At 37.7% G+C, this 24,907-nt stretch overlaps 1 protein-coding gene across 2 annotated transcripts in view; it reads right to left on the bottom strand.

Moving 5' to 3' along the window:
* The window catches only part of LOC102928204 (vomeronasal type-2 receptor 26-like), a 144,767-nt gene that overhangs the window by 60,513 nt on the left and 59,347 nt on the right, over positions 1-24,907 (bottom strand). The window contains exons 2-3 of one of the 2 annotated variants that reach the window (XM_076561403.1): positions 24,548-24,727; positions 1,861-2,039 (exon numbers count right to left, since the gene is read on the bottom strand). In XM_076561403.1, the coding sequence (XP_076417518.1) occupies positions 1,861-2,018 (158 nt within the window). In that variant the 5' untranslated portion in view covers positions 2,019-2,039; positions 24,548-24,727. The remainder of the gene's footprint in view (positions 1-1,860; positions 2,040-24,547; positions 24,728-24,907) is intronic. The other variant, XM_076561402.1, reaches the window with a different exon arrangement.

Here is a 24,907-nt window from a genome sequence, read left to right as displayed (position 1 = left end):
CTATCCTTGGTAAAGCACTGGCTACTGTTATCATAGTCACAGTCCAAAATTTTTAATTTTCTTTCATTGTTTACTAAACATAGACTTAAAAGTGCTGCTGGCTGATTGTGCTGAAAATATCCATGTCGTGTGTGTGTGTGTGTGTGTGTGTGTGTGTGTGTGTGTGTGTGTAAAACTTGGCCAGAAGAAAAAGGATTCACATTTGTAACTGAGAACCATCCTTTGGGTCCCCAAGTTTTTACTAAGTCTATAAAGTACAAGTCTACCCCAGCTGCACACAAACACTGGTTTTGTTCTTTTATACAATGAGGATTTGAGCACAGATTACAGACAGTGTTCATGACAATATATCTAAAACTTTGATCTCCGAGAGTAACTTAAAAAAATTAATGGAAGCTTCAGGCAGTCATGACTTGACTCAACCTATGACAGATAAAACAAACTCCCGAAAAAAGCTCCTGTCAATAAACAGTTCCAGCTTTCCTCTCTACTGTCTATCCCTGAGGATGGACTCTCTCCTCCTGGCCTTGGGACTCCCTCCACCTCCTGCTGTAGCGGAATACTGAACTACAGTCTTTCCGTCTTGTAAAAGCATTCCTAAGAGAACTTTAAGTGCTAAATAAATTAGGCATGTATGTTGGCATTTTTCTTTTCACATACCCCATAATACCACAACTATCAGGACTACAGGCCTGGAAGACTGTTTCCTGCTCACAGAGCAGTGCATGGATTGGATCTTAAAGAAGATACTTCTCAGTGAGGACCATCTTAATCTAGAATTTATGTTCAAATGAACAAAGGTACCAACAATAGCAACAATAGAAAAAAGTAGGAAATATGGAAAAGAAAGGCCAAATAAATCCTCCACAATATCATAAAAAACCAACAAAAGAACTCAACGATACTGAGAGAGACCAAGTGCCAGATTAGTAGTTCAAAAGGCAAAAAGAAGATGTCTCAAAAGAACATAGAAACAAGCAAGAAAAACCAACTGGGCATTGAGACAAGATGCAACACTGTACAGGAAAACAAAGGCTAAGGGACAAGAACAACAGCAATTATATATATATATATATATATATATGTATGTATATATATATATATATATATATATATATATATATATATATATATATATATATATATATATATATATCTCAAAGACTCAGTACCAAGAAAATCAAATCCTAAATGGAAACTGAGATTCTTCCAGCGGGGAGAACAGATAGAAACGTTGGAAATGAAAAACACAAAACCTCCAACAAAACACAGGGAAAAGTGATGCCAGGAGAACTGACTAAGCAGAAGATAGACTAATCAGGCATAAAGGATGTGATTTCAGAACACTGCATTAAAATATCAATAAGGAATTAATAAGTAATAAACATGACCACAGTGTCCAAACCCTGAGATATTTTAAAGAGACCGATCAAAGAACCTGTGGAATAGGAAATGCTAAGATATGTATTAAAGACATGGGGATTTAGCAGAAACTCTCCAGGTCTGTAGAAAGAAACAGACATTCCAACAAGAGTCATTTAGATTCTCAAATATATGTGAACAGGGTGGAGCCTCCCCTTGTCATGTTAGAGTCAATGTGTGAAAATAATATAAGCCTGTCTGTGGACTCACAGAATGGACAGACACAAAAGTTGTTTTCCCTCTTTGATCTCTACCTGACTGAAAAATAAACAAAAGGAAAGCAAAGGTCTGTAAGATGCATAAGGAGGAGGAAAGTTTGCAAATGAGTTTCACATTTGTGTCTATACAGTTCATTATACTCAAAGGAATTACATGTGCACAGAGGAGCATGCACTGTCATGTAGCCAGAACCCTTAGCACAGACACACAAATACTTACGGAAAATTATCAAATATATCCGGTTTGATCTCAAAAAATATATGGCTTTTTTCGAATCCTTCCATTGTGATGTAAATGGGAACAAATGCCCCTAGGATTATGTCAGCCTTCATGTAGCTTCTGGGCTTCAAGTAATCAAAGCATCTCTGATGATTCATTTCACCTAATATAAACAAAGACTGCAGGAGTAGGAAGAGACAAAGCAAAGGAAGGGACATGTCAGGGTCTGCACCACACAGAGACAATGCCCTGCAACTAGACTGAGCTGTGGAGGAGATGATTGGCTTAGGTCATGGAACAGGCTCAGACCTCAACAGTATCAGAGGAGACTCTGTATGCTGCAGCTGTTCCTGATGTTGCATCAGGCTCTCAGGCTGCACATACTCTATGGTTCTCATGAAAGACAAGGGCACAGACAGAAGCAAAGTCCAGACAACAGAGGGTCAGTCAGAGTGCTCAGCTTCTCCTCTAACTGTAACTAGAGTGGCCCTGAATGTGCTGGCTTTTCTTGCTTCTATTCCCCTCTCATGCGTGTGCTCTGGGGAATCTTAGTCCTGGGGCTCTGCACCTGCATCCTCTATGCTGGTGGAAAACATGTTTGTTTCTTTCCTTCTTCCCCCCACCTCTATGATTTCATAATGGTCCACAGTGACTTCTCAAGAGCACCATAGCCTGAGACAGAATTGTGGGTCATCCAGATTGTTTGATTTAGATTGCTATTTTGGAAGACACAGATAAAAATTATAAACACTGAGAAAAAACCATAGCTGGCTGCCACAAAGCATGCACTTGTAATATTCCTTACAATGATTTCACAAGAGAGTGAAGTGGTGATGTCAGTTTCTAGTGTCTGCCATTCAGAAGCACAGTGAACTTGTATCTATCTTGACTCCCTGGTCTGTTCTTTCCTCCTTGTAGAAATAATTATGAAGATGGAGAAAGGAGTAAGGATGTCCAGAAAAAGTACAGAAGGTCATTTCCCACCTCAAGTATTCAAAATATTAGGGTTCCAAAACAGTAATCTGTGTTCTGCTATTAGTGCACTCTGGTACCTCTTTTCCCCTCTATATTTTGTAAAAATTCACAATGAAATAGAATCATGCTTAATTTCTACACTTCTTCCTCTCATCAGAAATGCGGTTGATATAATTTCATGATTTTTTATATATTACAGATAATTATTATATAGTATAAGATAAATGAAATTTTTGTATATGTATATATGTTACTTAGGTAGCAACAATTTATGAAAAAATAGGCCATGGATTTTCATAGGAGCAATGAGGACTACACTGGAGAATTTGGAGTACATAAATGGAAGGAGAAATCAAGTAATTATATTCAATAAATAAATAAATGAATGTCTCTTATGTATAACCTTACAAAATTTGATTATTGGAGTCCTTAAAATATACACAAAGTACTTTTCAATTCAACAATGTATATAATAATAATAATAATAATTATTATTATTATTATTATTATTAGCTGTTCTGCACACACCTTGAAGTATTTCTTTAAGTTACCCCTCTTTTGTCACTGAAAAGTGTTCTTTGACAAGCAATTCCTCAACCCTGATATTCAGCCTCTCACAGTCACCATTCAAACTTAGGTCAGGGGATTGACTTTAGGATCCAGGTTTCAATGAGGTCAGACAGCATTTGATTTTTTGTGCTTAGCTCATGTTCCTGAACATAATCTCTGCATTCATCTCTATGTTCAAAATAATAGGATTACCTTTCTTGAAAGGTTGAATACTACTTATATGTATGTAGGAATACATATGTATATACATATATGCATGATATATGTAATAATAGTTACTGATGATACAACTCCTGATAATCAAAGAGCCGATGGATAGATGTATGGGAAAATTTGAAGGGAGGAAAGGGAGATGACAACAGGCATGATTATATTACAATCTCAAAACCAAAAGAAAAATGTTTTCTCTGCATTAAAAAATCAAATAATACAATATCTTTTATTCATGTGTTGAAAGACAATCAAGTCATTTCTAATTGTGTGCATTCTAAATTAAGCTTCAGTAAACATGAGTGGAGATGTGTCCTTGACCAGCACATGTCATGTGTTGTTTTTATATGTATGATGTTGGAATTATTCACTTAGTGTATACAGTGAATACTCTATTTTTAACTGACTGAGGAATTTTTATGTTATTTTCCTGCTAACTCTGTAATATTAACTTATTTCTGTCTTATTTCTGGTTATGGTTTCTATTACTCTTATAAAGGAAAACAATTAATTTTTGTGGCTCTCTTACAATTCAGAGGTTTACTTCATTATCATCATGGTGGGAAGGCAGCATACAGGTGCTAAAATAGACATGGTGCTAGAGCAGGAGCTGAGAGTCCCTACATATTGACTTGGAAACAACATGAAGTGATATGATTCACTAATCTTGAGCATATATGAGAACTCAAAGCCTGCCTCCTCAGTGACACACTTCCTCCAATAAGGCCACACCCATACCAACAAAACCATTCCTCCTAATAGTGTCCCTCTGTGTGGAGCCATCCCTCACTGCCTCATTTCCCCTAGAGTACTCTTGAGTAGGAGCAGCAGGAAATATTAGTTAGAAGGATAGAGAGGAAAGAAACAGGGAGAAATTCAAGATAGTCTCAAGAGGGCCTCACTATCTCTGCCCTAGGATATAGCAAGGAATGCCAAGGGGTGGAGCAAAAGGCTTCCCCTCTGCCCCCATACAGGCAAGTGCAGACCATCTCAGACACCTGCACTCAGGCCCATGGTCCAATAATTCTCTCTATGCAGACCTGCTAAGTAAAGCCACTAGGAAACCTAAAAATGTGCTCCAATAGGTCCCCCCTTCTTAATCTATAATAAACAACAAGCCCCCATTAAGAGCTCACAGCAATCTCCATACCTGTCAGGCCTCCCAGTATGGGAGTAGAGGATGATAAAGATGGCATTTCTTTTTCAAAACAGGACTAAGGTGACTAAAGCAGTCTTGGCTGCACAAGCCCTTTAAATCCAGAAACTCCTGATGCAACTGCATCAGTCTTAAAAACACCAATAGCTTCATCATTAACATTTAAAGGTTAACATAATTCTAATATGAATATTGCTATACACAGTTAACAATTCTCTCAATCTTACATCTTAAAGCAAACTCTTATTAGAACCATTTGAATTTCTTGCTAACAAAACATAGGATAAACTTCTGATGTATTCACATCAAACTTAAATACTTTCTTAACTTAACCAAACAAGGGTACATTAATATCAATAGGTTAACATAATAATTCTTATATGAACATTACTATACACCATTATAATTCCTACAAACATACATTCAAAGGCAATATTCTCACTACAGCCATTAATACTTGCTTACAAACACTGTACAAAAACAATTTCTTTGTAGAACTATACAAAACACAATATTAATTCACTCAAGTAACATTAAAATATTGTCAAATTAAATAGATGGAGGAATATTAACACTCCCTATTTTCTTTATAATTTTTAGAAAAAAAGAAAAAAACCCAAATTTCTATATTTAAATAGCTCCATTTTAAGCAGTTCCATTTTTACATAAACAGTTCCATTTTTAACACAAAAAAATTCATGAATCACCACAGTTACTAAAGCATATATGCATTCACAAAACTAAATCTTGAGACTAAGTAAAAAATAAATAAAATTTTCCATTTAAACAGTTACATTTTTAACATAAATAATTCCATAAAACTGTTCCTAAGTCACCACCATGGATACAGTTTATATGCATAAGTAAATTCAAACTGTCCCATTGTAAAGAAATCATTACTGTCCAACTCATTTCTTAAGTCCAAAAATTCAAATAATAAATTATGGTAAATGCCTTCCAAATATAAAGAAACCCATAACCAAAACATTTTTTTAGTTTTACCTTATTTTTTTTGTAAGTTCAAAAAGTTCAAACAAATTCTGGTACTAGAATTCCACTTCCAAATATGAAGAAACATTTTACAGTCAAAAACTTTTTGCAGTTAACAATTTTAGTTCAAACAAGCATCTCTGCAACTTTTGTTCTCAGGCCAGAGACATTTTTAGTTACAGCAGCCATTTTATGGCAGTTTTTCCTTCAGGGAGAAAGCTGTTAGTTCCATAAGAGCTGGTTGTGGAAAGTCCTCTCTAAAGAGACTTTCTTTTAGCTATCACATAGAAACTGCAACGTTTTTGCTACTAGCTCAGGTTTTTCTGTGCTGTGTTGATGTTATACAGGTCTCAGCTGGGGATGCCTGGCCATGGCCATTGTGGTGGCTCTGGCATCTGCCATTCTTAGCAGCTTCTGAAGTTTCTGAAACAGCCCAGACTGCTAGCTTGCAGTTCACTATGGATGCAGTTTTCTGTGTCTCAAGTTCCTTCCTCATATACATTAAGCATAGACTCACATTTAACATTTACACTTTTTCACAAACTCACGTTCAACATATACTTAATTATATTCTTACAAGCTCATACTCTTAAGGGAACTCTACAAGACTACCTTAGCAAATATACTTCTTATATTCATACAAGCTTACATTCTTAAAGAAATTCTATGGGACTACCATACAAGTTAATATTCTTACTACATGTCTTAAAGAAATTCTATGGATCTATTTTACAAACTTATATTCATAAGAACTATTAAGCAAACTCTCTATAGAGCTATGACTATATCTAACTTACCAAACACCTAAAAGATTTCTTAACATTTACATTATCTTCCAACAAGACAGAGAGTAATTTTTCAACCCCCCCCCCCCAAAAAAAAAAGAATGAGAAGAAAAACATTCTAAGGGGCATAACATATATCTGAGTGACTTTGTAGTGTTATTGTTAAGGCTATAATCCTTGGGGTAAAGTTATTTTTTCCTAGTTATCTTTCTTACCAGGCTCTCTCAACTGTCCCTGAACAGAAAATGTGCTCACTAGCAAACAGTTTCAAACTAGAGCCTATCCCTTTACTCAAATTCTTAGCAGCTTCTCTGTGCCATGATTCAGACAAACGTTCCTCTTACAGCAGATCTTTTGGTTTGCTCTACCAAAAGTTTGGCTTCTGGATGAGGGTGAAATTACCATATTGAACTGCTGTAAAGTTCTTAGCAAATTTTTTTTTTGTGCAGCTATTAGGCAATATAAGGAATTTTCTCAAAGGGGCCTGTATGTCAGATCTGCTACTGGTCAAAGGCAGAGCAGCTCCAAGCTCACAGTCCTTTTAGATTTTCATAGGAGCTGACATTCAACAAACTCTTAAGACAGTTTTTCTCCTTAATTTTTTAAAAGCTGTATTCTAAGTTTACAATGAATATTTTTTAATGCTATCATTGTTTCTCTGGAATCTTAAACACAACTCAATCTCATAAGTGTAGCTAGAGTTTTCCGCCTTGCCTACAGTCAGGACAAATCTTTGTCACCCGCCAGTCCCACAGCCGCTCAGACCCAACCAAGTAAACACAGAGACTTATATTGCTTACAAACTGTATGGCCGTGGCAGGCTTCTTGCTAACTGTGCTTATAGCTTAAATTAGTCCATTTCCATAAATCTATACCTTGCCACGTGGCTGGTGGCTTACCGGCATCTTCACATGCTGCTGGTCATGGCGGCATCTGGCAGTCTCTCTGGTCATTGCGGCGGCTGCAGCGTCTCCTTCTGCCTTTCTGTCCTTTTATATCTCCTCTCTGTTAGTCCCACCTATCCTTCCTGCCTAGCCACAGCCGATCAGGTTTTATTTATTGATCAATCAGAACAACTTGACATACAGACCATCCCCCAGCACAGCCAAGTGCAGACCATCTCAGACACCTGCACTCAGGCCCATGGTCCTAATCATCCTCTATGCGGACCTGCTGGGTAACGCCACAAAGAACCCAAGAAGGGCTCCCACAGGACATACAGAACATCCCACAGCACATAAGCTTTTTTTCTTTTAAATTATCTCTTGTGAGGCAAGCTGTTTGTTTGCTCTCAACTTTTTGGAAAGGAAACCTAAACTTTCTAGCAATGCTTAGGAAAGAAACTTCATTTTGAGTTGGAAAAAAAAAGAAGTATTTCTAGGCAGCATGGCCATCTTTAGTGGAAAAACTACCTTTCCCAGAATGCATTTCTCTTATATCAGCCTGCAGTTGTGAGCTATCTTAAAGACTCCATTTCCCATAAATACTTTCGGGTCCAGGAGTCAACTTCTGGTCCCCTTTTACCAGGCTTGTTTTCATGCTTCTTGTCTGGGAGGTTTGAGTCAAGTTTTTTGTTTTGTTTTGTTTTTTGTTTTCCACTTTTTCACCATGGAAGATGGAGAGATTTCTGTTCTCCCTGAGCTGCCCTAGCTAGGTATTTTTCTTTCATCTGATATTGGCCCCAGATCAGATTCACACAGGCCCCATTAGTATGCACAGAGGGGAGCATCCCTAATACCAATATTCTCTCTGGGCTTGTTCATTTGCCTCAGCCAGTGAGTGAAAAGGAACAAAAGCAATTAAAGCAGAGCTTTCCTGCAGCTCCTTCAGAGAGACTTTCCCTGAAAGATCTTTATCTAGTCCTGGTGGTTCCTTCCTCACAGCAGAGCTTCAGATGTCTCAGGCTGCAGTTCTGTTCCTCTGTTAGCTGCCTCTGGAGGTAGGAGCTTTACTCTGTTTCTGTTTTCAGGGTCTGGGTGGTTTGTGTTCATAAATCAAGCTTCTGCTTTTCATCAAGGGAGGTTTTTGTAATCCCTAAGCTCACATTAGGACAGGTGTACTTCCCTAATCAGACCTTTCTCCTGGACTAGTTCCCCAGTGGTTTGTGTTCATCTGTCTGTGCACTCTCAGACAGTGGCTTATTCACAGAGGCAACAACCCCTGAGGGCTTCACTCCCTCACCTCACTGGGAGTCAGTGGGGGAAACCAAAAGTGCTTGACACAAAGCTTTTCTGAGAAAGGCCCTTTCTCTGATAGAAAAGAGTTTTACTCCTGCATAGTTCTTCATTCTGTCCTGGCTCAGATCTTCACCCCAGATGGATTTTCTGATGCTGCCACTGCTTCAGCTGCACATGGGGCTCAGCTTTATTGCTTTCTCCAAGCCAGGAGCTTCCTCAAGCTGCCCTGCACTTTCCCACGAATCTTTTGTTAGGTTCTAATTGGGGAGGGATTTTTTACTGCTTTACTGACTAGTAGAGACAGAACATTAGCAGAAAGGATTTGCACTGTTCTAAGAGGTTTGTTGTTTTTTCTTAGAGTGAACCACAGGTGAATTCCTGCACTAATATCCCCAGGTGATTCTTATATTTGTCCTTACAGAAATAGAAACTGAGAAAGTTCTGAAAGCTTTTTACTTTTTGGAGAGAGATTAAGTTTTTTAAGAAAGCTTTTAGCTTGAGAGAAAGACCACCAAGTTTTTTCTCAGAAATTTTTAGTTTTAGAGAAACCAAATTTTCCCAAGATTTATAAACTTTGGTTTACTTCAACCACATTTTTTGAGACAGGGTTTCTCTGTGTAGCTTTGAGCCTTTCCTGGAACTCACTCTGTAGCCAAGGCTGGCCTCAGACTCACAGAGATCCACCTGCCTCTGCCTCCTGAGTGCTGGGACTAAAGGCGTGTGCCACCACCACCCAGCTTCAATCACTTTTTTTTACCTCAGGGAGATTTGCTTTCTCCTGCCACTTGAGACTAACAGCTACTCACAGGAATTTTTTTCTGCCTGATAAGCTCAAAGAAGATTTTTTTTTCTTCCCAGTTTGTGTTCATAGCCCTATAATTAGAAAACTAAAGACTTAGTTTCTCTGTCTTGTAGCTTAATATATGCTAAGTTTTCCTTATGCTATTTTTCTAATTTTTTTCTACACTGCCTTACACTAAGTTTCTTCCTGCACTATATTACCACACTCTACCTTCCTTATTTTTCAAAGATAGAAGTTGAGAGACAGAAAGAGAGAAATCTTAATAGAGAAGATCCTGTGCTGCAGCCTTATTCTCGAACATCCTTCCAGTCCGTTTTTCTTTTTCTCCTGAGGATAACACCCCCTGCCCTATTTAACGTTTTTCACTACAAAACCAGGTCAGACCTGTAGCTAGAGTTTTCCTGCCTTGCCCACAGTCAGGACAAATCTTTGTCACCCGCCAGTCCCACAGCCACTCAGACCCAACCAAGTAAACACAGAGACTTATTTTGCTTACAAACTGTATGGCCATGGCAGGCTTCTTGCTAACTGTTCTTATATCTTAAATTAGTCCATTTCCACAAATCTATACCTTGCCACGTGGCTCATGGCTTACCGGTACTTTACATCTTCCCTGTCCTGGCGGCTGCTGCAGGCAGTCTCCTTCTGCCTTCCTGTTCTTTTATTTCTCCTCTCTGTTTGTCCCGCCTATACTTCCTGCCTAGCCACGGCCAATCAGGTTTTATTAATTGACCAATCAGAACAACTTGACATACAGACCATCCCCCAGCACAGCCAAGTACAGATCATCTCAGACACCTGCACTCAGGCCTGTGGTCCTAATCATCCTCTATGTGGACCTGCTGGGTAAAGCCACGAGGAACCCAAGAACAGGCTCCCACAGGACATACAGAACATCCCACAGCACAGACCCTCTTTACTTGGCAGGGCCTAACTCTTTCTTTCACCAAGCACACTGGATATTACTTTTTTTCCTGTTTGTCTTAATCCCTGTTCAATGAACCATCTATGGGGGTTCCATCCCACACCCCCACGTTTCCCCCAGAATACTCTTGAGTAGGAGCAGCAGGAAATATTAGTTAGAAGTATAGAGGGGAGAGAAACAGAGAGAAATGCAGGATAGCCTCATAGGGCCTGCATCCCAATCCATTGGACCTGGACTGTCTCTGCCCTAGGGTATTTAAAGGAATGCCAAGAGGTGGAGCACAAGACCTCTCCCTAGCACAGCCAAGTGCAGACCATCTCAGACACCTGCACTCAGAACCATGATCCAATCATTCTCTCTATGCAGACCTGCTAGGTAAAGCCACTAGGAAACCTAAAAATGGGCTCCAACATCCTTCCCTTTGGGAGTCGTTTTCTTTTAAACCATAACATCTTCCTCACTGGCCTCAAAAATTGTAACAAATTAATGCAAAAATCTTTCAGTCCAACTTCAAAAGTTCCCACAGTCTATAATACTACCAAACTCATTTAGAAGTCTGAAATTCAAAGTCTTTTCTGAGATTCATTTAATATCTTAAATTTAATCACCTGTAGAAATCAAAATAAAAAGTCAGATATTATATTTCCATTATGAAATGATGGCACAGGATATACATTATATACATTACCACTTCAAAATATAGAGAAGGGAGCACAGGGAGAAAATATTGGACCATAGCAAGACCAAAAACCAGCTGAGCAAACTCCAAATTCTGCTTCTCCATGTCTGATGTCAGAAAGCTCTTCAGATCACCAATTGTGTTCAACTTTGTTGACTACAACACATTTTTTTCTCTTGGGCCATTTGCACTCCCTGTTATCAACTCCACTAGGCAAGTATTGCAAGGCCCTGGCACATCTTGGAGTCTCCAATGTAATCCAGGCTTCAACTTCAAAGCTTCACACAATGACCTCTCTAGGGATAACACTGACACATGTCTGGACCCAGTGGCTTTCCTTAGTCACATAGGCAGTTTTCATTGTTCCTTTCTTCTATTCTTAATTACAAAATCATATGGATGGAGCTGCCAAGTTCTGCTGCTTACTGGGACTGGAAAATGCACCCCATCATTTAAATACATCTACACCAACTTTCTGTTTTCAATGAGTACCTTCACACCTAAATTTGGGTGTACTGAAACTTGCTCTTTAGACCAGGCTGGCCTCAAACTGAAGGTTTTGCTAGCCTCTGCCTTCCAGGTGCTAGGATTAAAGGCATGTACCATCACACTTGGATCTAAACTTTTCTTTATTTCCTTTTCACAAGTTAGAAACTTAGCTGGGTGGGATCTTGCCCTGAGGTCACCATTTACACCATTTATACCACTTCTAAATCTGTTTATCTCTTTGCTCAACTTGCTCCTTTTATTATAAATATTCATTAGAGTTACCACTAATAACCACAGGACAGAGTCTATACTAGCTGTTTTTAGGTTTTCTCAGCCAGTGGAATTAATCCAAATTATTTCAAAACTCTTCACTTTAGCATCAGGCAGACTCTTCTGACAAGGGCAAAAATCAAGCACATTCTTTGGCAAACTATCAAAAGAATAATCCCTGGATCATGTATTAATATTCTTCTATTCTGTAATCTCTTGGGCAAGGCCCCAGAGGTTCATCAAATCATACTAAGCACCACTGTGTTCCATGCTCCTGTTAGTATGGCCCATTAAGCAGGACTTAAAGTGTTCAACTGCTTTTCTAATCCACTTCCAAAGTCCATATTCCATCAAACAAAATTATGGTCAGGTCTATCACAGCATTACCTCAGTCCCTCCTACCGACTTCAGTCTTAGTTAATGTTTCTATTTCTGTGAAGAGACACCATGACCACAGCAAGAATTGTAAAGGAAAACATTTAATTGTGGTGGCTCACTTACAATTTTGAGGTTTAGTTCATTATCATAATGGTGGGAAACAAGGGAGTATGGAGACAGACCTGGTGCTAGAGCAAGAGCTGAGAGTCCCTACATATTGACTCACAGGTAACAGGAAGTGGTATGAGACACTGGGTAGTATCTTGGGAATATGAGACCTCAAAGCCTGTCTCTACAGTGACACACTTCCTCCTATAAGGCCACACCTACTCCAAGAAAGCCATGACTCCAAAAAGTGCCAATACCTTTGGGGGCCATTTTCTTTCAACCCACCACACCCTCTAAATTTTTTCATGTTCCACTTTCTTGTAATGTCTCCTTACATACTTTTATCCAGTAATGATATCTACCCTTGATGGTAAGTGTGTTTAGTAGATAAAGCAGAAGGATGGATCTTGTTTTCTAATCCATTCTGTTAATCTGTGTCCTTTTATAAGGGAAAGGAGACCATTGTAGCTGAGAGTTTTCAATGAACAATGGTTATTGATTCCCGTTATTTCATTGTTGTGCTGTGCATTTTCTACCACTTTTGATTTGCCTCTATGGTGATATTTATTCCCTTTTTTCTCCTCCAGGTGTGGTTAAGCTCTTCAATTTGAAGTTTTCCTTCTATTACCCTCTGTAGAGCTGGACAGATACAGCTTGAATTTGGTTTGATCATGGAATATCTTTCTTTCTCCTTCTTATCTGATTGCAAGTTCTCCCGGATATAGTAGTCTGTGTCTTGTAATATTTGTATTACAGCTGTCTAGGCCCTTCTGGGTTTAGAGCCTCCCTTGAGAGGTCATGTGTTATTCTAATGGTCCTAACTTTATATGTTACTGGTCTTTTGCCTTTTAGCTTTTAATACTCCTTCATTGTTCTGTATATTTATTGTCTGGTTATTATGTGTTGAGGGTATTTTCTTTTCTTCTTGAGTCTATTTGGTGTTCTGTATTCTTTTGTACTTTAAAAGGCCCTCCTTCTTTAGGATGATGATAGTTTCTTCTATTATTTTGTTGAAAACATTTTCTGGGATGTTGACCAGTCTCTTGTCTTCTTCCTCTGTATCTATTATTCATAGATACTTTTTTACACTCAGAATGATTTTTTTCCTAGTTTACCTGCAAATATCCATTTATCTGCAAAATTTATGATTTCATTGTTTTAAATGGCTGATATTTCATTGTATAAATTTATCATAATTTCATTTTTTAATTTTTTATTTACCACACATTGGCCTCCCTCCTCTCATCCCATTCTTTCCACCCATCTCCTTTCTACATTCCCTAATCCACTTCTCAAAAATGGTAAGGCCTCCCATGGGAGTCAACAAAGCATGACATACCAGGTTGAGGAGGACCAAGCTCTCCCATGCATCAAGGCTGAGCAAAACATCCCACCACAGTGAATAGGTGGCTGTTTTGGAATTCCCTTGGATTTCTACTGTTCTACCCAGACTTGGTAAGTCAATTAACATATCCATTTAAAAGAGAATTTTTCTACATTAAAAAAATGGGCTTTATGTGTATATTGGAAGAAAATTGGGCTTTGTTTGAAATTTTAGGCACTCTGACGATGGAACAACTATATGAGAAGATTAATATTGATCGAATTATTCAGTTTATTACTTTTCTTATTCTCATTTTACTATTTAAAAAGATAGTCAATTTAAGTGCCAGAATAACAGTCTTAGAAAAACCTGTTAAACCTGTAAAAATGAATTATAGAGAAATTCAAATTCGGACAGAAGAAATTAACAGTGAAGTTGTTTCAAAATTGGATCATAAGGTTACAGAAAGAAAGCCTGTTTTCACACCGTCACCCTTAATTTATTTGGTAGCCATACAGCAGCTACTTGGTGAAGAGAATGAACAAAATACTTGAATTCCAATTGAAATGTTAGACTTACAAAGATTTAAGGAGACAATAGCATCTTATGGGATGCATTCTCCATATGTAAAGCAAATGTAAACACCTGGTCAACTTGTAATAGGATTCTACCACAGGACTGATGGGATTTGGCACAGGCTGTTCTTGAACCCAGACAAAATCTCCAGTGGAAAATGTGGTTCAATAATGAGGCTAAAAATATAGAAAAACAATGGAGGAATAAAGGAATACAAGTCTGCCAGGAACAGCTTATTGGAGAAGGCCAATATGCTTCAGTATAAACACAATGTTTATATGATGTCCAAACCCTAGTTCTATGTCGAATGGCAGTCTTGTATACATGGGACAGAGTTGAGGAACCAGGAAAAAAAACTGAGTCATTTACAAAGATTATACAGGGCCCAAAAGAATCTTTCACAGATTTCTTACAAAGATTGACTTCAGCAGCACAGAGAACAGTCCTGAATTCAGAGGCTAGTCAGATAATAATTGAATCTTTGGCTTTTGAGAAAGCAAATGCAGCATGCAATAGAATAATCAGGCCATTAAAGGCAAGATCTGCACCTTTGAAAGATTGGATTAGAGAAATGGTTAATGTTGAGGCTTATGACCATGATGATATGTAGGTAGGAGAAGCAATTTCAAAAGGGTTGAGAAATGTTAGATGTTTTGGATGTGGAAAGCAAGGACATTTGAAAAGGGACTGTAAACAGGTCATTCCTGGAAATAATGTTTCTTCAAGGAACACTGGCAACAGAATATCCCTTCCTTCTGGAGTATGCAGAAGGTGTGGTAAGGGAAAACACTGGACCAACAAATGTAGATCAACAAGGGACAGACAGGGTAATCCTTTGCCTCGGGCTTTGGGAAACTCTCAGAGGGGCCTCAGGCAGGCCCCCACATTAAATCCTGTTCAAACCGTTCCTGCAGTTGTAGAGGAAACCCCTGCTCAGAGCAATTAAATAACCAAATGCCTATTGGAATAAATCATATTGGTCGGGATGATGAAACAGAGAGAATAGGAGATTCAGGGAAAAACATAAAGAAAAATTTTTCACAAACTTCTATTAATGAACAAAGACCAAAATTAACAATAAAAATAGCTGGTGTTTTGTTGTCTGGTCTGGTAGACACAGGTGCGGACATTACCATAATTGCGCCAGAATTTTGGCATCCAACTTGGCCTCCTCAGGAGGTAAACGTTCAACTGTTAGGAACTGGGACATTATCTCGAGCAAAACAGAGTGCAATATGGCTTGAATGTATAGGTTCAAAGGACAGAAGGACAGAAAGGAAACTTAAAACCATATATGGCTAACATAGTTATGAACCTGTGGGGTCGAGACTTGTTGCAACAATGGAATACTCAGATTAACATCCCTCCAATCTCAGAAACAAATAAAAAACTATTACATGTTTCTGAGAGAAATATTAGAAGATATCATACTAATGAGTGGTCACCAGCCATCCATATTATACAAGAACAGGGCACAACAACTGATGATCTTCCAAAAACACCAACAGCTCTACCTTTAAAATGGTCAACAGACAAGCCTGTATGGGTTCAGCAATGGCCTTTAACAACAGAGAAACTCCAGGCTTTAGAAGAGCTGGTAGAAGAACAGTTAAATGCTCAGCATATTGAAGAATCAACGAGTCCTTGGAATTCTCTTGTATTTGTTATTACAAAGAAATCTGGTAAATGGAGAATGGTAACAGACCTTAGAGCAATTAACAAAGTAATTCAGCCAATGGGCTCTCTACAGTCTGGAATTCCTTTGCCTACTCTGTTACCAAAAGGATGGCTTCTCATAGTTATTGATTTAAAAGACTGTTTCTTTTCAATACCCTTACAAGAAAAAGACAGAAAGATTTGCTTTCACAGTGCCTACTTATAATAATTCTCAACCAGTTAAAAGATTTCAATGGAGGCTTCTCCCACAGGGAATGTTGAATAGCCCAACTCTGTGCCAATATTTTGTACAACAGCCATTGGAAGTGGTATGTAAAAATTTTCCTAAATCTATAATTTATCATTATATGCATGATATTTTATTAGCTGACTCAAATGCAGATACTTTAGAAAGAATGTTTAAAGAAGTAAAAAAAAATTGCCTTGCTGGGGATTACAAGTTGCTCCTGAAAAGATAAAAAAAGGAGATTCTATTAATTATTTAGGATATAAAATAGAGCTACAAAAAGTAGACCTCAAAAGGTGCAAATAAGGAGAGATAGACTACAGACTCTTAATAACTTTCAAATATTATTTGGAGACATTTCTCATCTATGAACTATTGTTGGGGTAAAAAATGATGAACTAAATAATTTCTTCAAAACCTTAGAAGGTGACAAGGACTTAAATAGTCCAAGAGAATTATCACCTGAAGCTGAGAAAGAATTGGCCTTGGTAGAAAAGAAAGTATATAAAGGGCACATATATCATATTGATCCAAAGCTGGATTGCATTTCGGTTATTTTACCTTCTAGGCATTCCCCAACAGGAATATTAATGCAGAGGGAAGATATTATATTGGAATGGATATTTTTACCAAATAAACCAAATAAAAAATTAAAAACATATGTGGAAAAAATCTCTGAATTGATTTGGAAAGGAAAATTGAGACTTTGTCAATTAGCAGGAATAGACCTAGCAGAAATTGTCATACCTTTAACTAAGGAGGACATTGAAAAATTATGGATAGAAAGTGAACCTCGGCAAAATGCTTGCAGTAATTTTTTGGGAGAAATTAACAGCAAATCTCCCAAAAGCAATAGAATAGATCTTATTAAGAGAGCTGATTGGATCTTGCCTCCAATTGTACGGGAAAAAAACATATCTGGAGTTCGTACATTTTATACAGATGCCAACAAACAAGGAAAGGCAGGTTACAATTCAGAAAATTTAAGTAAAGTGGTTCAAAGTCCTTACAATTCAGTTCAAAAATCAGAATTGTATGCTATTCTGTTGGTATTAATGGATTTTTTAGAACCTCTCAACATAGTAACTGACTCTCAGTATGCTGAAAGAGTAGTGTTACATATTGAGACTGCAGAATTTATCCCTGATGCTTCAGAATTAACTTCACTATTCATTCAGTTACAAGATACAATCAGGAAAAGGAGTCATCCTTTATATATAAGTCACATCCGATCCCATACTGGTCTGCCAGGCCCTCTAGCACAAGGCAATGATGAGATTGATAAATTATTGATAGGAAAAGTGCTGGAGGCCTCAGAATTTCATTAAAAAAACATCATGTCAATAGTAAAGGTTTAAAAAATGATTTTTCTATAACCAGGCAACAAGCCAAAGAAATAGTAAAGAAATGTCCTACTTGTTCCTTCTACAATCAAATGCCATTACCAGCAGGATGTAACCCAAAGGGTACTCAGAGGAATGAAATCTGGCAGATGGACGTGTCTCACTTTGCAGAACTTGGAAAATTGAAATATGTACACCACACCATCGATACTTATTCAGCATTTCAATGGGCAACTGCTCTGAGTTCTGAAAAAGCTGATTCTGTAATCACTCATTTGCTAGAAGTTATGGCCATCATGGGTATACCTGCACATATTAAAACTAACAATGCTCCATCATATGTCTCTGTTAAAATGAAACAGTTTTTTGCTTATTATAATATAAACCATATTACAGGTATACCACATAATCCTACAGGTCAAGCAGCTATAGAAAGATCCAACAGAACTCTAAAGGACATGCTAAATAAACAGAAAGGGGTAACAAAAAAACCCAGAAATAGACTACATAATGCTCTATTAACTTTGAATTTTCTCAATGCCAATGAGAAAGGAACAACAGCTGCAGAGAGACATTGGGTAATAGAAAAGTCTACAGAATTAAATCAGCCTATAGACTTTAAGGATGTGCTAACCTCAGAATGGAAACCAAGATGTGTGTTACATTGGGGACGAGGTTTTGCTTTTATTTCTACAGGAGAAAATAAGCTGTGGGTACCATCAAAATCGATTTGAACAAGAGAGACCTCTTAATTAGAGGAGGTGATAGTTCATCAACTAGCATGAACATCCAATTTAAACTAATTTATACCAGTAACACATGCCTTTTCATTTAATCAGATAATAACTTGCCAAAAAGGAACATCCCAAAAAAACCTTGGGGAAAGGTTTTTGTTTTTGTCTTTTAGGAGAATGAAGGTTAAGGAATTTGAAGAAAACTGGACAAATGAGACAGCTGAAGAAAAGGGACAAATCATCTATCCCAGGAAACAGAATGAAATGACATATGGTATATCATCTAAAAAATTTCATGTCTTCCTAAATGTTTGTTCCTGCTTTTCTCTAAAGATTCAACACTATTGGTCTTCTAATAGTCCCAGTTTAATTAAAATTTAAAGGTGACTTTGGAGTAGGAGAATGGCTCTCTCCTTCTTTAAACTCAAGCATGGTGTTAAAAGGAAAATGCAAACTCCCTGTATCATGCCAGAATAAAAGAGCCATCTTCTGCTATGGGACAGGAGAAAAGCCAAATTAATTAAGGGACTATTCTATTACTAATCTCAACTCTTTGATTCTATCCTGATTCTTTAAACTTTTCTTAAAGTATGAATTTTATATCAAGATTTACAAGATTAATATATATGGATATATATACATTTTAAAACTTTTTTAAGATTTGAAATTAGTACTCTGTAGATCTAACTAATTCTAAAAAGAAAAAAGGCTTCAATTAGCTGCATATATATGTCTTTGTGTTCGAGTCTCTTATCAGTTTTCTGCAGGAATCACAGCCAGGCCTAACATCAACTGAAGTCTCCAGGAAGAAGTTGGGGCCCCACAACAACAACAATTCCACATGGACAATAATAACATCACTAAGCTGACAAACATCATCTACAGATCAGCTTTGAACTACAAAGTGCTCAGAACAATTTTGAGAGAGCTAGCTGAGATGATCCAGTCTCAAAGACTACTTGAATACGGATTTGAGATAAACCCTGAACTTTGGCATTATACACAGACTGGATAACGAAGGATATAGTTACCTTTCCTAGAATTTGACAATTAACCTAATTTTTTTCTTTTCAGGATAAAGATAACTTCGCCCATACCCAGCAGGAAGCAATTTCAAGAATACAACACCCACATTCCCAAAGAGGTGGTGTGGGGTGGGTGGTTTTTTTGGTCTTTTAATGGGTTTTGGGTCTGAGATAATTTTCATTGATTAGGGGGGTTGGTTACACGTTGTTGTCAAGGGTTAGGAAAAGGGCTAAGCAAAGGAGATTAGATTTAGGGTTCTTGTTTTTAAAAAAAAAGAAAAAGAAAGAAAAAAGAAAAATAGAAATCCTTTACATTGGATTGGATTGTTTTATATTGTATACAAATTATATATATTGAAATTGATATTGTTCGAAAATGCTATATATATATTTCTAATTGTACTTATATCATTCATTTAACAATGTAATGCAATTTTCTGATCCTTAAATGTTGTTATTACCAATTATTAGGTTATAAAGAAATGAAAGTTAGTAGTTAGACATTATAATAGAACTTGTAGTCATATTAGGTATGTTTTCAAGATTGAGTAGATATATTTTAGATAGACAGGTTATCTTCAAACCATTCAGAGATCTACAGAATATGGCATTTAAAATGTTTTAATAACTTAGAAAATAACTTTTTTGTTTTGACTATGAGACATGTTGGCTTCTGGCAGTACCAATCTACTTCAGAGAAAATATGGGCATTGAAAAAACTGCAATTGGAGTTAACTTTCATTGTGGCAAAAGTTAGCCACTGGACAACAAAGTATCCTCGAATCAACTGCTGACAAACAGGACAGACAGGACATGAAACAAAAGACTACTTATTCTTGCCAAAACAAGTGTGGTTATGGCTTTATCAAAAGGCATCTTCTGAGGCTAGGACAATATAGCACTATCCCTGAAGTGGCCTTCACAATCCAGAAAAGGTACAGTCCCCTTTTCTTCAAAGGCAACCAAACAGGCAGTGGGCCAATGGCTTCTGATGTACAATGGAACAGCAGCTGAAACAGTTATTCTTGAAGAGTAACTAAGCTCATGCCTCTCAGTAGTAGAATGGCATTTAATAGAGGGATGTTGAGAAGAATGGGATGCTGAGATGAAGTCACATACACACATAACCAAGAAGAATGGACAACTGAATTCAAAAACCATCAACAATTTCCAGAATTTAAAATCCTGAATCATGACATGACACTAGTGGAATTCAGGTGTTTCTGGTACATGGACTTACTTCTCTCACACAATGTGAGGTTGAACTGTTGACCTTGTGTACATCCTAGTTCACAAATGAGTCTGTCAGATACACTAAGCCTATAGGCTGAAGATGATGCCCCAAAGCTGTGGAGAAACCTCAGATGACTGCCCAAGCAGCTGGCTGTTTCTGTCAACACACAATTGTTTGGAAGTTGCTTGTATGTACTTCCTGTTTTTATTTTTGTTAGCTAATATTATTTCCTTCTTGGGTCTCTGAGGGAGTTCAAGATTAGTTAGTTATAGTTGAAAATTAGTTAGGATAGTAAGGGAATTAGATGCAATAGGATAGATAATGGAATTATTTTCTTTGAATTTGTCAAATACAAATGAACTAGACATTGTTTAGGTATTTATTACTTGTATATATTTTATATAGCTATTGTACTTTTGTATATAGTTTTTCTTATGTTAGTTATAAGCTTTTTTCCTTTTATTAAAATAGAAAAGGGGAAATATTGTGATATTTTATTTGTACTAAAATGTTATTTGTATGTTAATATATAAGTTGCCCAGGGGTCAGAGCTATTAGCAAGCCATAGGAAAGCTGGGCAGTAGTGTTGCACGACTTTAATCCTAGCATTTGGTAGGCAGAGCTACTTAGATCTCTGTGTGTTCAGGGATACAGCCAGCATTGGAGACACATGCCTTAAATCTCAATACCAACCATAGAAGACCTGGAGGTGTGTACAGACAGGCAGTGATGAGGTGATCATGTGGTTGGGTTTACAACCAATGAGAAGGCAGAACTGAAAGTCTTTATAAAGACTTTAACACAGGAAGTAGCTCTCTTTCAGAGAGGTAGGACCACCACAGGGCAAGGGTAAGGTTTTAGCTCTTGGCTTTCTTCTTTGCATTGGTTCTGTGTTTCTTATTTAATAAGACAGATGATTACATCTACAGGCATGCCCATCCATTTTGGGGTTTTAGTGAATTCCAGATGTAAAAAATTTGACAGACAAAAATAGCTATCACATCTGCACCCTTATCAACTTGACACACAATTATATCTATTATGCCATGATTAATTTCCAAATGTAAAATAATAACCAGGTCTTAATATTGCCTAAACATGATATAATTATTCCAAGTACAATGCAAGCACATTATGTATTAGACAAGCTCAAAATTATGCCTAACATGATTTAATTATCCCTTGTAGTTGGAGTTATCCTGTGTCCACCCAGTTCCTGCAGCCGCTCAGACCCAAGTAAACACAAAGAGACTTATATTACTTATAAACTGTATGGCCATGGCAGGCTTCTTACTATCTAGTTCTTATATCTTAAATTAACCCATTTCTATTAATCTATAAGTTGCCACGTGGCTTGTGGCTTACTTGTACTTTACATCTAACTTCTCATGGTAGTGGCGGCATCTTCTGACTCAGCCTTCCACTCCCAGCATTCTCCTCTCTGCTTATCCTGCCTATATTATACTTCCTGCCTGGCTACTGTCCAATCAGTGTTTATTTATCAATCACTCAGAGCAACACATTCACAGCATACAGAAAGATATCCCCAGCATTCCCTGTACAACTGCAAACACATTATAAAGTTAAAATAAGTGGCAATGTCCCTGGAGGGACATTCTCTTAGTATCTCAAATTTAAATATGGTAACCTTCAATATTCTCCCTCTTTTTAATAAATTTGGTTTTATTTATTTGTTTATTTTTGTTTTTATATCCTAACCAAAATTTCCCCTCCATTCTCTCCTCTCAGCCCCTCCCCCACCTCCACTCTTCCTGCTCCCAATCCATTCCTCCTCTTTTTTTCTCTTCAGAAATGGGCAGGCCTCCTGTGCATATCTGCCTACCATGTTATATCAAGTTGTGGTGAGACTAGGCATGACTTCTTACATTGAGGCTGGACACAGCAATTCAGTAGGAGGAATGGGTCCCAAAAGCAGGCATTAGAGACAAGCTCCCACTGTTAGGAGTCTCACAAGAAGATCAAGAGATACAACTGTAAAATACATGCAGAGAACATAGGTCAGTCCCATGCATGTTCCCTGGTTGGTGGTTCAGTCTCTGAGTCACGATGAGCCTAGGTGAGTTAGTTCTGTGGGATGCTTGTGGGGCTCCTGACCCCACTAGCTCCTACAAATATTTAATTGTTTATTCATTAATTTATGTGCATTTGTGTTTTTTCTTCATGTATACCTATGGGAAGGTGTCGACTCCTCTAGTCCTGGAATTGCAAACAGTTGTGAGCTGCATGAGATTTTTTTCGTTCTTTTAAAGATTAAGTATTTTATATGATGAGTGTATAGAATTCTTCTGATTGATATTTAAAATAATAATATCTATCTCTCTATTTACTTACTTAGTGATGAGGAAATAAATACATGCATACGATAGAGAGAGAATGAGCATACAATTCATGCCATGCTATTTTGTCATTCTGTTCATATGGAGGTCAATGAACAAATTAGGAGGAGTCAGCTCTTTCCTTCCACCAAACTAGCCATCTCATTGGCCCTTCCCTGATAGTTTTCATGATCAACTCATGACTTTCTGCCTTAGAGGGTTTTCTTGTGGTTCTGAAAGTTAGAGAATATTTTAATATTAAAAGGCATTGTGAAAAATTTGTGCAGAGTTTTGTTTCAAATGAATGATACTGTTAATAAACATAATAGCCACTCAGAGTTGAAGGCAGGAAAGAGCTGACACATCAAGCCAGCCACTCGGAAAGTTCTGCTGCCTCCTTGGTTGGTGTCTGGGAGTTGGGAATTCAGTTTATCTTTATATTTATATACACATGTATATGCAGTTAGATATGGTTGTACATATTAGGTATATCATATAGATACTTATAAAAATATGCACATAACTATACTCATAGTTCTGTATACAACATGAATACCATACACATGCATACCAATGCCACAAAGGTTGTTTGTTTCTTTTTAATTTCTTGTTGTGCCAATTTACTGTACATCTAATTTAATTTCAAAGTATAATTCTCTGTGTGTATATGTGTGTGTGTGTGCATGCAAAGTTGTAGACACATACATGTTTTTAAATGTATGAATGTGGGCACATATTTGTGTGTGTTGTATGGAAACAAGCATGTGTATATTGTGGTACAACATGATGGTGCCCTCTTCTTTTATCATGGGGTAATAACACTATTACAGTGGGGTGGGGCATTCTTGATCATGTTTCACCCTGTGCATGGAACTTCCATGCTTCTAGAGCACTGATGTTGTCTAAGATGTTACTAACAATGGGCAGATGTTTCAGGGTCTTTCTGCTGTGGGATGTTCTGTATGGCAAATGTTTTGCTCTCATTGGTCAACAAATAAAACACTGATTGGCCAGTGGCTAGGCAGGAAGTATAGGCAGGACTAACAGAGAGGAGAAATAAAAGAACAGGAAGGCAGAAGGAGTCACTGCCAGCTACCTCCAGGACAAGCAGCATGTGAAGATGCCAGTAAGCCATGAGCCACATGGCAAGGTATAGATTTATGGAAATGGATTAATTTAAGATATAAGAATAGTCAGCAAGAAGCCTGCCACAGCCATACAGTTTTTTTTTTGTTGTCGTTTGTTTGTTTTGTTTTGTTTTTTGTTTTTTGATTTTTCGAGACAGGGTTTCTCTGTGTAGCTTTGCGCCTTTCCTGGAACTCACTTGGTAGCCCAGGCTGGCCTCGAACTCACAGAGATCCACCTGGCTCTGCCTCCCGAGTGCTGGGATTAAAGGCGTGCGCCACCACCGCCCGGCGCCATACAGTTTGTAAGGAATATAAGTCTCTGTGTTTACTTGGTTGGGTCTGAGCGGCTGTGGGACTGGCGGGTAATAAAGATTTGTCCTGACTGTGGGCCAGGCAGGAAAACTCTAGCTACATCTTTCTAAGATGGATATCTACAATCTATGTGACATGTTAAGTCCCTCAGATACTATTTGAAATCAAGCACAGATAAGTTTCAGTTTCTCCTTCTTCCTCGAATGCACGTTCAGATTATAGTAAATCATCCCCATCAAGTAAATCTAAAAACACTTACTGGCCATCCAGAACTTGGTGGAGAGCAGGAAATTGTGGGTTCCCAGGATCCATTGATGCTGACCCGAAGACTTCCAGGTGGGGTGTTCCTACTGCAACTGTTACCACAGGCATCCAGGCTGAGACATCAAAGAGGCATCCCTGCTGGGCAATTGTATAACTTCTCTTCTTCCAGATTCTGCTGGTGCAGACAGAAAAAGGATTTCAAGCTCTGTGATTAGATAGCTGGTTTAATTGAGGCCACCCTCCCTAAATCCTGTTTGGTTTTGAGAGTAGCACAATGCTTACACTTCATCTAGAAATCACAGGAAGAATTTCCCCACAGTTTTTCTTTTATAAATGAGATTTGATTGGTTGAGGA

Source organism: Peromyscus maniculatus, chromosome 23 (genome assembly GCF_049852395.1).
Source record: "Peromyscus maniculatus bairdii isolate BWxNUB_F1_BW_parent chromosome 23, HU_Pman_BW_mat_3.1, whole genome shotgun sequence".
Taxonomy (NCBI): Eukaryota; Metazoa; Chordata; class Mammalia; order Rodentia; family Cricetidae; genus Peromyscus; species Peromyscus maniculatus.
Note: the sequence above shows the minus strand (reverse complement) of the source record. Positions and strands in the feature narration are given on the sequence as shown.